The sequence below is a fragment of the Chiloscyllium plagiosum genome, unplaced genomic scaffold (genome assembly GCF_037043375.1).
Source record: "Chiloscyllium plagiosum isolate Xiang-an unplaced genomic scaffold, Cpla_swu_hap1 HiC_scaffold_4, whole genome shotgun sequence".
Taxonomy (NCBI): domain Eukaryota; kingdom Metazoa; phylum Chordata; class Chondrichthyes; order Orectolobiformes; family Hemiscylliidae; genus Chiloscyllium; species Chiloscyllium plagiosum.
The window spans coordinates 131,897,703-131,913,171 of record NW_028270142.1 but is presented as its reverse complement, the minus strand read 5'-3'; the positions used below and the strand labels follow the sequence as shown (position 1 = coordinate 131,913,171).

Here is a 15,469-nt window from a genome sequence, read left to right as displayed (position 1 = left end):
CAGCTTCTCAATGTCCATCTGACCTATGATTAAGGGCAGAAATATGAGCATTTTTGCAGAAAGTAAAGCACACCGCATGAATTTATTGGTCAACAAGACACGCAAGGAAGGGCCCTAAAGAGATTTTTCATCCAGGACTTCATGCATTTGATGTAGTCGGCCTGTACTATTACAGAAATGCATAAATGATTGCACAAACTGCACAAACTTTAAGACTACCATGCACTTCATTAATTTGATATCAAACACATTAATGTTTTCAACACAGCACTTGCAGCATGTATGTGACTGTCAACAGCAGGTTGAGGGAGGGACTGTTTAAGAATGGATAAACAATGGACGTAAATACTGAACTTAGGAACATCGAGAAGAGGGACAAGAATTGGTCATCTAGCCCCTTGAGCCTGCTCCAGCACTCAGCCAGATCATGGCTGATCTTTGACCTCAACATCATTTTCCAGCACTACTCCACATCTTCTGGTATCTTTAATATTCAGAAGACGATTAATTTGTGTCATGAGCATATTCAATGACCTTCAAAATCTCCTGATGTTTCAGCTGCCAAAGATTTCTGTCAGGGAAGAAATTTCTCGTCATCTCATTGTTAAACGGCTTGCCCGTTATTCCGAGGCTGTTTTGCTAGGTTGTATATTTCTAGCCAAGAGAAACATGTTTCCTACGTATACACTGTTGAGCCCTGTAAGATGTCTGTATGCTCCAATGAGATGACCTCACATTCTTCTAAACTCTTATTGGAACCAAGGGTTATGGGGATAAGGCAGGAACAGGATACTGATTGAGGATGATCAGCCATGATCGTAATAAATAGTGGTGCTGGCTCGAAGGGCACAATGGCCTGCACCTATTGTCTATTGGTCCTCCTGTCCTCTACCACCCTCAATGCTGATTATGATTGGAGGCAGCTCATGTGGAAACATAAGCACTATGACAGACCTATTGTACCAAATAGTCTAAATACAACACATTTAGTTCAGTTCCACAAGATGACCAGAAAAGATTTTACATATGAATCGATATCAATTACAGGAATTCCAATGAGACATTCCTAAATTGAAGCACCAATTAATGTCATTGATAATTATCCAATGGGGCCAATATCAGAGGTGCTGTCCATGATCACTCCAAAATACTTTGACAATGATCAAGTGCAAATGGGTATGGGAAGCTCTTAGTGAAGAATTTAAATGATTTGAAGAAACTAAATAACAGCAACTTTATATTGAGCCAGCACTTTTAACATAGTTAAATGTCCCAAGATGCTTCACAGGCATACATTAAAACAAAGTATGAGACTGAGTCACATAAGGAGATATGAGATCAGATGACCAGATATTTGGTTAAAAAGCTGAGGTTTAAGAAGTGTCATAAAGGGAAGAGAGAGAGAGGCAGAGGAATGTAAGGAGGGAATGACAGAGGCTTGGGCTGAAGGAATGGCCAACAACAGTTGGAATATTAAAATTGGAAATGCAAAAGAGGCCAGAATTAGAGGAATTCCGATATCTTGGAAAATGTGGGAGTGGAGGAGATCACAAAGATGGAGTGTCGCTTTGGTTGAAGCATTTAAACAAGGGTGAGAATTGTAAAACCAAGAAGTTGCTCAGCTGAGAAACAATGTAGGTCAGAGCACACTGGGGTGAGAGGGAAATAGAACTTAACAAATGGCTTTAAAGGACAAATATACTTTATTCCTTGCTATAACTTTAATTTACAATCATTGAATATAACTGTTTCCTTCACATCACCAACAGATTATTCTTTACATAGAAAGGGTTTAAGAAAAGTCATTGTTGTCACAGAATAGTAATTTGAAAAACACATCCAATTATAATTTGATTTCATAGTGGCTTGATACATTAATGAATAATACCACAGATGGAGTCAAAATACATGCACTGTTTATTCTGAAATCTTCCACATGCTGAATTCTTAACCATCAGCAAGGTCACCAGTGAAAGTAACTTATGCTCTTGCAGCTAGTTTAAAGAGTGCCCTCGATCTGGGAAAGTGTATCTCTGAATTTGTTTGGTGAGTGGTTTGCAATTTGAGAACTGCAACTCAGGTGAAAAATTCTTTTCCAAAACATGCCGGAATGGAAATTAATCGATGGAACGATCGGCTTAGTGCTAGCAGCCAACTTGACAGAGCTCCCAGACAGTGACGCTGAAATAGTACCAGGTGGGATATGAAACTCAATATCTAACACTTGCCTGGCACTAGTCAAAAATTTATAATGAAGCACCAAGGTTTAGGAAAAGAGGTGCTTTCTACCCTGCAAGCAGTCATGCTGCATTAGATTTGCACAAAGACCATCTCTGTAGCAACCTAGTTTCCATCTGCAGCAAAAGAAATATATGTGGTGCAGATTGTCTGCTCTGACTGAGAAACATGGGGCTTCATGCAGCAGTGAGTCAAGCTGACGAAAACAATGAATCTCAGGTTCACTCAATGCACAGTGATGGCTTCATTTAGCTAGCTCCCTTCAATCAGGATTCTTGAATTTGCTGTTACATGTATAATTTGTTTGGTAAGTCATTGCATGAGAAATATACAGGCATTTTGTTTTTCCATTATCTGTTATGTTGCTGCTTGTGGAGCTGTGCAGGGAAGAACTACCTGACCCATTCCTAATCACTGTCCAATGTGATTTACATTGGGTGATGACTGAATAAGACATGGGTTCATTCTAATCCGTTTGATTAGAGTATGCTGAAGCTCACATACAATGAAAGGACAAGGACTGGGGAGTAACAGCTGTGGAATTGTGCCCTGTCCATTAACTTGTAAAATAATGTTAAAACAGTGACAGGAGAATCAATCGCATTTGCTTCTTGCCCCTGCTGAAAAGCGAGTTTTTACAGCTGTGAATAGAGATAGCATAGATCTTCTCCAGCAACTTCTGTTTTTGTTTCTGATGAACAGCATCCGCAGTTGGTTTGGTTTTTATTTCGAGATAGCATTGGTCTGGTTCTGATAGTCTCCAGATGTGAACGGAGCTGCACACCCACTACCGACATTTACATTTACAGAATGAACATACAAACTTCAGGAGAGATAAGCAAAAAAAAAAACTGCTCAAGAATAGATGGCTGAAGAGGTGAATAAATCATCTCAGAGAAAAACAGCAAATGCTGGAAAAACTCAGCAGGTCTGGCAGCATCTGTGGAGAGAAAGCAGAATTATCAGTTTGGTTCCCATTGTCAGACGAACAAGTCGGTCATCAGCAAACTAGATCAGTTTCCTGTAGCAGCAATGTTCGTCCAATGTTCCAGAAAATGACCAGCAGGTTTTTGTGTATATTGTTCAATTGGACTCAATAGCAGATTAAGAGTTGTTTAAGAAAACAAATCTTTGACATGGAAAAGGAACTCAGGTCTCATTGAGGACAATTTTGTGAAGATGTAGATGTGCCACGACAGATCTAATGAGAGGATAAGATCAAGAATACAATTAGCAAGAAAGAAAAAGGTGGAAGCTTCAAGGTAAAGAAAGGCCATGTTACCTTATACTCACAAGAGACAGAAGGAAACCACATGTTCCATTTTAATAACCAGTAATTGGATGTATTTTGAATAAAATCTCATCCAAAGTGATCCCATAAAATAGCAGAAATTTTAGCCAAACAGTTTTAGCCAAACTGTCTCTCTGGTTACTTACTGGAAGGTTTAACTCCTATTTTAAAGAAGTTAGCAACCCTGTTATTACATGGAGCAATGAGATAGGATTTTTCTTAGCATTGCTTTTCAGCATCTATGTAGGCATGAGAAGAAATTAGATCATAGGTTCCCAAACTGTTTTGTTTTAGTTACTGCTTAACTTCAATTACTCAATGATTCAAATGTCTGCGGCTCCATCCAAGGATAAATAAGATTAAAATCTGCTGAGTTCAGAGAAGATTGTACTTTGTCCATGGTGTAGGAAGTTGCTGAATGTTTTGAGAGCCTGAGGTGGATTATTATAACAGATCATGGCATACAGGAAATGGAGCAGAAGAGAGGGCAAACTGATGGGAAACCCTGAGTTCATCAAAGGAAAGGGAGAGGATGAACCAGCTGGCATCATAAATTCTCATGTGAATCTAATGACATTATCTGGCAAACAAACTTTTAAAAGTCCTGCTTTTAATGAGCCTGGAACTTGGCAAACTATGACTTATGTACATAGACTGCTAACTCACTCCCAGATCTCATTTTGAGACAAGCTCTTGTGATAAAATGTTTCATATAAACATGCGTTCACAAAAAAAAGTCTTTACTCAGAAATAAAGATAAGAAAAATGGTTCTTTAAAGTCTGAGATTCTTGCTGTTTCCCACAGTCTATCAACATGGAAGCAGGTGGTGATGATTCAGCCAAAGCTATTTTCAGTCTGTCATCTACCACAGTTATTATAAAAACTTTATTTGAATTACTAGACAATTTAAAGTTGTGCTTAAAATGGCTACCTGGAGTATTTTAATATATTTGAATTGATTTATTCTGGTCATAAATATCTACGTACAGTGAAAAGCTTTGTTTCACTTGCAGTACAGGCAGATTTAATACAAATAAATTTTAATTCAACTTGATGGGTAATTCAATTTTTAGACTAAATCAACTTTGAATATAAGTAAACTGGATTGATTTTCTTTTACTTTGACTATTTAAGTCCTCCTGAGATAATAAAAAAAGTCCATACATATCACACCTTTCATGATCACCAAACACCTCAAAGCACTTTACAGTTGGTGAAGTATTATTGGTGTAAGTATTGTTACAATCCCTATAGAGACAGAAACCTTTTACAGTGATGTGAATTACACTTGACTGACTCAAAGGGCCACATGAAAATATTTTACATTGAAGGTTTCACAGTAAAAAAACACACTGAAAATGACACTAATCAGTAGGCAAGAAATAGTGGATTATAACGGGATCTTGACCAGATGGGCCAATGGGCTAAGGAGTGGCAGATGGAGTTTAATTTAGATAACTGGGAGGTGCTGCATTTTGGGAAAGCAAATCTTAGCAGGACTTATACATTTAATGTTAAGGTCCTAGGGAGTGTTGCTGAACAAGGAGACCTTGGAGTGCAGCTTCATAGTTCCTTGAAAGTGGAGTCACAGGTAGATAGGATAGTGAAGAAGGCGTTTGGTATGCTTTTGTTTATGGGTCAGAGTATTGAGTACAGGAGTTGGGAGGTTATGTTGCGACTGTACAGGACATTGGTTAGGCCACTGTTGGAATATTGCATGCAATTCTGGTCTCCTTCCTATCGGAAAGATGTTGTGAAACTTGAAAGGATTTAGAAAAGATGTACAAGGATATTGCCACGGTTGGGGGATTTGAACTATGGGGAGAGGCTGAACAGGCTGGGGCTGTTTTCCCTGGAGCATCGGAGGCCTTATATAGAGATTTATTAAATCATGAGGGGCATGGATAGTGTAAATAGACAAGGTCTTTTCCCTGGGGCGGGAGAGTCCAGAACTAGAAGGCATAGATTTAGGGTGAGGGGGGAAAGATATAAGGGGCAATATTTTCATGTAGAGGGTGGTACGTGTATGGAATGAGCTGCCAGAGGAAGTGGTGGAGGCTAGTACAATTACAACATTTAAAAGGCATCTGGATAGGTATATGAATAGGAAGGGTTTGGAGGGATATGGACCGGGTGCTGGCAGGTGGGACTAGATTGGGTTGGGATATCTAGTCGGCATGGACGAGTTGGACCGAAGGGTCTATTTCCATGCTGTGCATCTCTAAGAGAAATAATAGTGTCCAAACAGTGTCCCCTCCACAACTTGGTAACATGATCAAAAACCTATATTATACTGCACTCTTTGCAGATTGTAGTCATTACAGGAAACATTCCAAAGTTACTCATAGCTTCTGATGGACCCACTTTCCACACTTCACAGACTCAAACCAATTACCAACAGCAATCCCCTCCAGATGATTCCTTCTCCTTGCCTTCTCCAAGGATGAATCTTTCAGTCTTCTTAAATTTCTTTGGATTCTGTCTCTTTGACCAGAGAACATTCTCCTACCTGCATTCTTCCTGGTGACTAACAGACACGAGAGCATTCCCTGGCTGTTTCCAACATCTATGGTTTCTATATTCTGCTCCTTCCTCTTCTTCTGAGACCCTTCTTCTCTCTGTACCCAGGCTTTGTCTCTTGTGCTCCTCGGATGCTGCCTGACCTGCTGTGCTTTTCCAGTGCCACACCTGTCGAATTTCTCCTGCATCTGCACTCCTCACTTCCTCTTTTGAGAGTCAGTAAGTAAGCAATGTCCCTTTACATTTGGATGTTAAATTTGGTCCTTAGGTTTCAATAGGAATTTAGTCGGTTCCCTCTCCTGCCCAACTGTACAGCCCCTTCCCCCTGGCCATCCCCATGGTAACTAGATCTCTTTAGTTTATCTCTGTGCAGAGATAAATGGAGGTTACAAGCTCCACTTTACTTTTAATTAAAACAAGAGTTTAAAACATGACCATCTTGTAAAACCTCACATTTGTAACAGTGTGTCATAATGTAAGATCTGTGGAAGTCAATTTGCACACAGAAAGCACCCACAAAGTACAATATGGTGATGACTTGGTAATCTGTTTTTGTGAGTGTTTGGGGAATAAGGATTCCCTTGCTCTTTTCCAAAATGGTGCCATTCGATCTTTCACATCCACCTGAGCAGGCAGGTAAGTTTCAGTGAAAGGCCTCATCTGAAATGTGGTGTCTCTCTGAAAGTATCGCACTCTATCAGTGCTGCATTGGTGGGGTAGTCTTGAGTTTTCTGCTCAATGGTATGAACCTGGTTTGATTTGGGTCAGGTGGAATTAATACAGTTCTTGCATTATGAGGAGAGTATTTCATACCTACATAAAATGCACAAAAGTTTTGTTGTCTGATAGTTTTGTAACTAATGATCCATCGTCAAATAAATGTACCAAGACTCAAAGTCTCTTTGACAAAGTAATCAGACTGGGCACTACTGTAAAAATGAGACAGTAAATCAAACAACTGCATTTACTGAATTTAAAACAAGAATTATGTGCGAAGTATTTTATTGAGTCCCTCTTTGGTTAACATGCAGATTTATTAACTTAGTCTAAAAGTCAATGAGCTGAGTATTAAATTTGCGGTATTTGTTCTATAGCTTTTGTAAGTCTGCTAAAGTTGTAAAGTAGTAATGAAATATGCATTGACTAAAGTTAAGCCCAAATACTATCTAATTTGATAATTTGTCATTTAGAATTGCTACCTTATGTCATTTTCAGAACCACGATCATTCGTGCATGGCCTGTCGAATAATCTACCGATCAGACGAGCATCACCCTCCCATTCTACCTCCGAAGGCAGACCTGACTGTAGGACTGCACGGCCAATGGGCGAGCCAACGGTGTGAGGTCCGGCCGGAGGTGCTCTTCCTCACCCGGCACTTCATCTTCCATGACAACAACAACACCTGGGAAGGGCATTACTACCATTTCTCGGACCCTGTGTGCAAGCATCCAACATTCACCATCTACGCCAAGGGCCGTTACAGCCGAGGCATCCCTTCAACTAAAGTGATGGGAGGAACAGAGTTTGTGTTCAAAGGTAATATCAAAATGATTGATTAATAGTTCTAATTGTGACCCTTATTCAGTTATAGGAATCATTTCTTCTGTCCTTGAGCATCACATCCCCAAAACAGACTGCGCTTAGTTTCCACATTCATACTATTTGAAATAGCCATTAACTGTTCAACTCTTCAGCAATGTAGTTATAAAGATGTTAAACAGATGTAGATAAACCTTGCAGAGTGCACATCATATGCACTGCTTGTAAGTGGCACCATGTCTTCAATTGTCCTGCCCTAATTCTCCTGCCATGGGTCATCCACAAAGCACATTGAAGGGTAACAAGGTGGCTCAGTGGTTAGCACTACTGACTCACAGCTCCAGGGACCAGGGTTGATTCCAGCCTTAGATGACTGTCTGTGTAGAGTTTGTATGTTCTCTCTATGTCTTATGTGCGTTTCTGCCAGGTGTTTCAGTTTCCTCCCACAGTCCAGAGATGTGTGGATTGGCCATGGGAAATACAGGGATGGGTGGGTCTGAGCAGGAAGGTCAGTGCAAACACGAGCTAAATGGCCTCTTTCATATTGTAGGGATTCCATGATTCACATTGCCCTTCCCGCAGAAACTTAAAATGTTATTCAATTGTTTGTGATGTTAGCCAAAATATTTCTCTCATTTTCATGTGGTTTTATGAACAATGAAGAAAGTCTTTGAAGAAAATTTCAAACTGTTTCTCTGAACAATTCTGAAATATTTCACTGGGCTGCTTAATACATTTCCCTCGATTTTCTCTTTCTGGTCACTTAAAGATAGTCCTGAAATCACGCTTTCACCTTGAGCAAAGAGACTGTAAACATAACTTCATCTTATCCAATGGCTAACAACGCATTGTACCCGTGTCCAACAGCACAAGGCTGAAGATTGCAGCATGCCATAACAATGCTAACGTTGCATTGTGAATGGTTAAGCGTGCATGATCGGCATATAGAGGGGCTGCCAAAAATCTACTGTAGCTGGCATTCAATCTAACAGAGCAATAGAATGGCTGGCTTTTACTTTATCTCACAATGCAGGCATTTAGTTACTGGAAGCAAAATGTATTCATAGTTTGTGACATGTCCAAGTGGCCCTTTCCAGATGAATTCCTATTCTTACAATTCAAACCACTCCCAAACTTTATTATAATCCTGCTACTTAAAGTGTAAAATGATTTCACAAATGCTAAGATTATGTGCACAACATGGTCAACTCCACTACTTAACACTTTTGTTTTTCGACCGTAGCTTTAAATACTATATTTGAAATAGGCGCTGTGAACTGCATTATAAACGTTCCTGCTGGGGAGGTTTGAATGTGGTGGGATGGGGCGATGCCCACTACAATTTCATCAGCAACTAAATCACCAGCTGATGGACAGCCCCTTTTCCCTGGCAGAATTGTCCCTGACCTTTCTCCCACATGCTTCACCAAATCCAGCTGCTACTCTTTAGGCTTGTTAAATTGTTTCATTCGGCGGCTTGTGAAAATTTACTGATCTGGTCTTTGAGTAAACAAGTATACATCTTGGAGCTGTGGAGAAGCCTTTTGCACTGGACAACAAAGAATATTCCTGCAAGTGAAGAATTGTAGAATGTCTGTCTATATACGGTAGTAGAATGATTATCATGATGAGTATGTCACAGGGCTTCTTCATGGATCCAATTTGCCACATGTATACCCGTGCCAGTCAAAACAAAAATCACGGGAGGTGTGTACACAATGTTAGCTGTAAAATGTGTTGTTAAGCAGAGCTAAGCTATACTGCTAGACGTTGCTTTATTCCCCCATAGTTTGTCTATTAGTTCGAGAGTCCTTTGTGCACAGAGTAAATGTATGCATTTTCGTTCTTCAGTTTGTCATGGGATGTGGGCATCTTTGGTAAGACCAGCATCGGCTGCTCATCCTTAATTGAACTGAATGCTTGTTTGAAAATTGCAAGGCATTTAAGAGTCAACCACATTTCTGGGGTCTGGAGTCACATGGAGGCCGGCTAAGGATAGCAGATTTCCTTCCCTGAAGAATATTAATGAAACAGATCAGGTTTTATGACATTGGTTCCATTGTAACCATTAAGGCGAGCTTTATAACCAAGATATATTAATTAGAATTACGTTTATTGCACTTGTACTCAAGTACAGGGATACAAGGGTACAGTGAAAAGTATACAAAGTTACAATTCCTGGCACCATCTTGGGTACAGGTACAAAATTGCATGGTGGGATTTGAAACAATGCACCTGAACATTAGCCTAGACCTCAGGGATTGCTAGTCTAGTAACATTACCATTCTGCTTCAGCCTGTCTTGAATTCCTATGCGTATGCAATAAAATAATAGTAGAGGAAAACTAAAGTCACATTTAAAAGCATCGCGCTTCACTGGGTAAATTAATCTCTATTGTTGTAGTAAAGATAATTCTAACATCAAATGATATGAACTGTACCCTGGAACCTTCTGAGTCTGAAAGTAGAGGCCCGAAATGGGACATTTTCTAATTGTTGCAATCCCCTCCCTTTGGAATCAGAAAACACATTGAAACCTGCAAACCTTCTCAACATTAATAACGGTATCTGTTAATAACTCTTCACTGAGCAAATGTAGATGGTATACTTTTATTGACTGTTTTGTGTAATGTTCTCAAATTTCGTTCCAGTGAACCACATGAAGGTAACACCAATGGATGCTGCTACTGCATCTCTCTTGAATGTCTTCAATGGAAATGCATGTGGTGCTGAGGGTTCCTGGCATGTGGGAGTGGAGCAGGATGTCACTCACACCAACGGCTGTGTGGCTCTAGGGATACGCCTCCCTCACACAGAGTATGAACTCTTTAAAATGGAGCAAGATGCTAAAGGTCGATACTTGCTGTTCAATGGACAAAGACCTAGTGATGGATCCAGTCCGGACAGGCCAGAGAAGAGGGCTACATCTTATCAGGCCCCTTTAGTTCAATGTGCTGCAGCTACAGTGGGATTTGATGAATCAGTAGAAGATGGCAAACAAACCAGATCAACCAACAATGGATCCAAGATAAATGAGCACTCTGTTGTATTACTGTGTATTTGTGCATTGCATTCAATGATCAAGCATATCTTCAGCTAAGCACAAGCTCGTCTTCCTATGGTCTCTATGATGGAAAACTCTGACTAGGATTACTTTCTCCATCCAGACAGTTCATTTATTTGATGCACTTCAATGCTGAAGTACTGTTCCTCCATTTGAAGGCATCACTTTGATGGTTTTCCACATTGAACTCTCTCCAGTCAATTTCAGACATGGAACAAGTAGCATCTACTGCACAACCGTAATAGCACTTTATTACAGTAGAAGATTTTATCTGGCACGCACTGTAAAAATGTACATAGTTTGCCAAGTATATTCAAGCTAGTGTCATCTGTGGCATTCTCCTCCCAATGCCTATACGCTTCAGGTAACTCGAGAGGATATTTGTATTGGTAAATTGAACTAGTTTTTGTATATTTGAGTCAATTATTTCAATGTACAAGATCTGGAGTTGTAAAAATGAACTATTGGTAAAAGTTAGAAAGAAACTATTGTATTCCTTAAACAGGAACAGCAGTAAAACAAAATGGCATTAATTAAGGTAACAATTAAGAAAATACTGCTTTTACATTTTATTTTTCTTTACATTAATACAAGTCAATATTTGTATCATTTCTACAAATAATATTTCTGCTGTGGGTTAAGTGTGGCACTTGTTTATCAGTTACTTTGTTAAAAACTTAGGTGTAGGTGACATTATTTATATATCAAGCCACCAGATATTGTTTTTATAGTCTGGTTTTAACTTCTGGCATCATTAATTTTCTTACGATTTTTAGAAATCACATATTTTTGAGAAGTGCCTTTCGGCAATTATATAAGTAAATCATTATAATGTTGATTAACTCCTGTTTGATTTAAAAATTCTTGTCTATTTCACTGTTCTCTCTTTCTACAACATTTCAACAGAAATCACAAAAATGCTTCAGGTCAAATCAATGTGCCTGATGCTGTTCTTAAATTGCAAATGATATTTCATAATTACACCATTGAGAATATTATTGAAATCATATTTAATTTATGACAATTCATTGGAAAACCTTGTAATAATGACATAAGATAATAGTAAGCGGTGTGAGAGTAGACCATTCCGTCCATAAGACCAGAGACAGGAGTAAAGGAAGGCCATTCAGCCTATCACATCAGCTCTGCCATTCAAAGAGATCTGATAATTCTCAACTTCACTTTCCTGCCTTTTCCCCATAATCTTGATTCACTCCCTGATTAAAAATCTCTCTCTATCAGCCTTGAACATACTTGATGACCCAGCCTCTCAGCTCTGTGATAAATAATTCTATAGATTTACTACCCACTGAGAGAAGAAATTTCTCCCTTTCTCCGCCTTAAATGGGTGAGCTCTTATTCTGAGATTGTGGTCTAGATTTTCCTAGAAGGGGAAACAACCTTTACTTATCTACCCTGACAAGTCCCCTAAGAGGCTTGTATGTTTCAATAAGGGTGTCTCTCATTCCTCTCAACTCCTTTGAGTACAGGCCTAACCTACTCAACCTTTCATCATAAGACAGTTCCTCCCTACCTGGTATCAGCCTCGTGAACCTCCCCCAGACTGCCTCCAATGCCAGCATATCTCACCTGAGGTAAGGGGGCTCCTAACTGTTCACAGTATTCTAGGTATGGTCTGACCAGTGCCTTGTATAGTCTGAGCAAAACTTCCCAACTTTTCCATTTCATTCCCTTTGAATTGAAAGCAAACATTCCAATTGCTTTCCCTATTACCCTCTGAATTTGGATACTCGCTTTTTGTGATTCAGGTACAACAAGGCTACTCAAATCCGCCTGTTCCATAACTTTCTGTAGTCTATTTCAATTTAAATAATATTTAGCTTCTCTATAATTCCTGCTGAAATATGTAACTTCACATTCCCCATGTTACTTTGAGATTGCTTTACTATCCATTGTGATCATATCTTGTCTTACCCTACAGCTTCCTGCATTATCCCAAATCCCCATTCACTCAATGTCAAAACGTCTTCATATTTACAATGACCGAATACGATAGAAATTCACAGTTGTCATTTTAAAACTAAATGGCCAACTCTTTATTCCAAGATTATGATCCTTGATTCTGGACGCCAGAGTGAGGGAATCATCCTCTCAGAATTTACCCTGCCAAGCTCCTTAAGAATTTTGTGTGTCTTAATTTTTTTGATCCCCATTCTGCAGAAGGCAATCCCCTCAATGTCCTCATCCATTACTCTAGTAAAGCCTTACTTTACCTCAAATCCCTGGAGAGTTATCCCCAGCACTGCCTTGACAAACTCCTGAAAATCCTATGGCACCAGTGCAAGCATTCTCTTCCCTAGGCCAATATCCCCGGTGTTGAAGTACTAGTCATGTATAACTGACTGCAGTGGGCAGGCCACATTGTCCATGTGTCCAATAAGCAAGGCTCCCTAAGCAAGTGGTCAACTCAGAGCTCCACAGAAATAAGTGATTTCTTGGAGAGATGAGAAAATGCTACAAGAACACCCTGAAAATCTCCCTAAGCAAGGTGACATCCCCATCAATCTAGACATAGAATCCCTACATTGTGGAAGCAGGCTATTCAGTCAATCGAATTCACACCGTCCTCTGAAAAGCATTTCATCCAGAACCCCTTCATCTCCCATGGCTAATTTAGCTAGCCTGCACATCCCTGAACATTATGGGTAATTTAGCATGGCCAATCCACCTAAGCTACACATCTTTGGATTGTGGGAGGAAACCGGAGAACCCAGCAGAAACCCACGCAGACACGGGGAGAACGTGCAAACTCCACACAGACAGGCTCCCCGAGGCTAGATTTGAAACGGGGTACCTGGTGCTGAGGCAGCAGTGCTAACCACCGAGCCACCGTGCGGCCACACATGGGAATTGCTTGCCGTACAACACACAAATTGAAGAAGCATCAGCAAAGATACCAACCACTTTGAGCTTCACTGAGTGGAGCACGTGAAGACCAAATGCAAGTGACAGAAAGAGCGCGCACAATCCAAGGCATCCTACACAGCCGCCTCAAACACCACCTTTCCCAGAGACAGCAGAGTCTGTTACTCCACAGCCACCACAGAACCAAGCTCCTGAATTTGAATTCGAATTAGCTTTTATTGTCACATGCATCGAATGAGTGCAGTGAAAAGTTTGTATTGTCGCCACTTTGGTGCCATCTTATGTACAGGGTACCTAGGTACAGAATACTTAAGTATGTGTTACAGACTTGAAAGAATTACTAATAAAAGTTCAGCATAAGAATAAAGAATAAAGAAGTTTTCTTTTTATAAAGGACTCAATTTTTAGTCTTTTCACTAAGTCCATGCCAGCCTTCAGACCACCGGGGAGAAAGTGAGGTCTGCAGATGCTGGAGATCAAAGCTGAAACTTTATTGCTGGAACAGCACAGCAGGTAGTTTCAGTTCAGACCACCGGGGCCAAGTCTCTAAACCACGCTGGCTTCAAACCCTCCAGGTCTCACTTGCGTCCCCAAGAGCCTGGCCTCTGGACTTTGCTGCCTCCGTGCCAGCCTGGCCTGGGATTCGCTTGGACTTGCCAACCCAAATGCTGGAAGTAGAAGCACATCACCATCACTAAGGGACTGCCGGAGAAGACTAAAGATACTGCAAATAATTTGAAATTTTTTTTTAATCTTTTCAGCACAAAATTACAACAACACGTTCGATTAATTCTTGCTTCAGCTTTCAATATTCGAATGTAATTGCCAACTTGCAAAGCTGCATTAACAGTTTCAGCGTTATCCCATCGTAGTACCAACTCATCCATCAAAAGCCAAAAATGCTGAAAACACTCAGCAGGTCTGGCAGCCTTTGCGAAGGGAGACTCAGGGTTAATGTTTCAGTTCGGGGAGACATTAGAGATGTGTGATAGGTTTTAATCGAGTGGAAGAGGGCAAAGGATGTTGCCGGGACTCAAGGGACTGAGTTATAGGGAGATGTTGGATAAACTGAGACTATTCTCTTTAAAGCATAGGAGACTGAGGGGGGATCTTACAGAGTCTCATCCAGTCACAGAGTTTCTGTCTTACCTTCGCTTTTAGCACAGACACAAAGCCAGGAAGCTTGTCTTGGTTGTCAGAAGATGAACATGTTGATGTACAGCACAGCACTGTGGTTATCTCAGCCCCAGCACCATGTGCCAGCAGTCTATGTAACAACAGCCTTTGTATATGCTTCAACCACACGGCCAGCTCACAAAAACAAAAGTGAGCAGTCTTCGATCAAGTCAAGATACCCTTCAGTTTGAGGCTGTCAGATAACCTGGATGTGAGGTACTGGAGAAATATTGATGGCAATTACCCTGACAGTGCCAGAAAGGTGATTGACCACCTTCCTATAGTGCTAGGTGTTCCTCCAGATGGCTGAGACCACACCAGGGTGGTAACCTCAGGCAAGCTCCTGTGCTGATCCTGGGAAGAGTGATAACCATCCTCTGGACCATCCAGGTCCCTGTCTGGAAAGTGGCGTGCCAGTTTTCCCTTCTCCACATGCCTAGGGAAAATATCAGGAACCGTGTCGGTAAGCTGTGGACTGGCAGTGATTGACCAGGAGCACAAATACCTTTTAAAGATGGTGCCAGTGCCAAGGAGCTGGCCCATCCCAGCTGTACAATGGGAGAATCCAGCTGGATTCAGAGAGAGCCAGGTTGGTAGTCAATGAAGTGGGTGTGACGTGAGAAAACTCATCAGGCCTGACCTTTCCTGACAGCCTTTCTTAAGTAACGGCGCCACATTAACCAACCTCCAGTCTTCTGGCACCTCACCCATGGCTGTCATGGCAGAATGCAGGAATTGGCAAGTCATATTGCAG

General features: G+C 40.7%; 1 protein-coding gene across 1 annotated transcript in view; it reads left to right on the top strand.

The window, feature by feature from the left end:
* The window catches only part of LOC122548867 (protein APCDD1-like), a 29,464-nt gene extending 17,964 nt beyond the window's left edge, over positions 1–11,500 (top strand). Inside the window, exons 4-5 of the mRNA XM_043687754.2 lie at positions 7,266–7,587; positions 10,241–11,500. Of these exons, the coding sequence (XP_043543689.1) occupies positions 7,266–7,587; positions 10,241–10,689 (771 nt within the window). The 3' untranslated portion in view covers positions 10,690–11,500. The remainder of the gene's footprint in view (positions 1–7,265; positions 7,588–10,240) is intronic.
* The last annotated feature ends 3,969 nt before the right edge of the window (positions 11,501–15,469 follow it).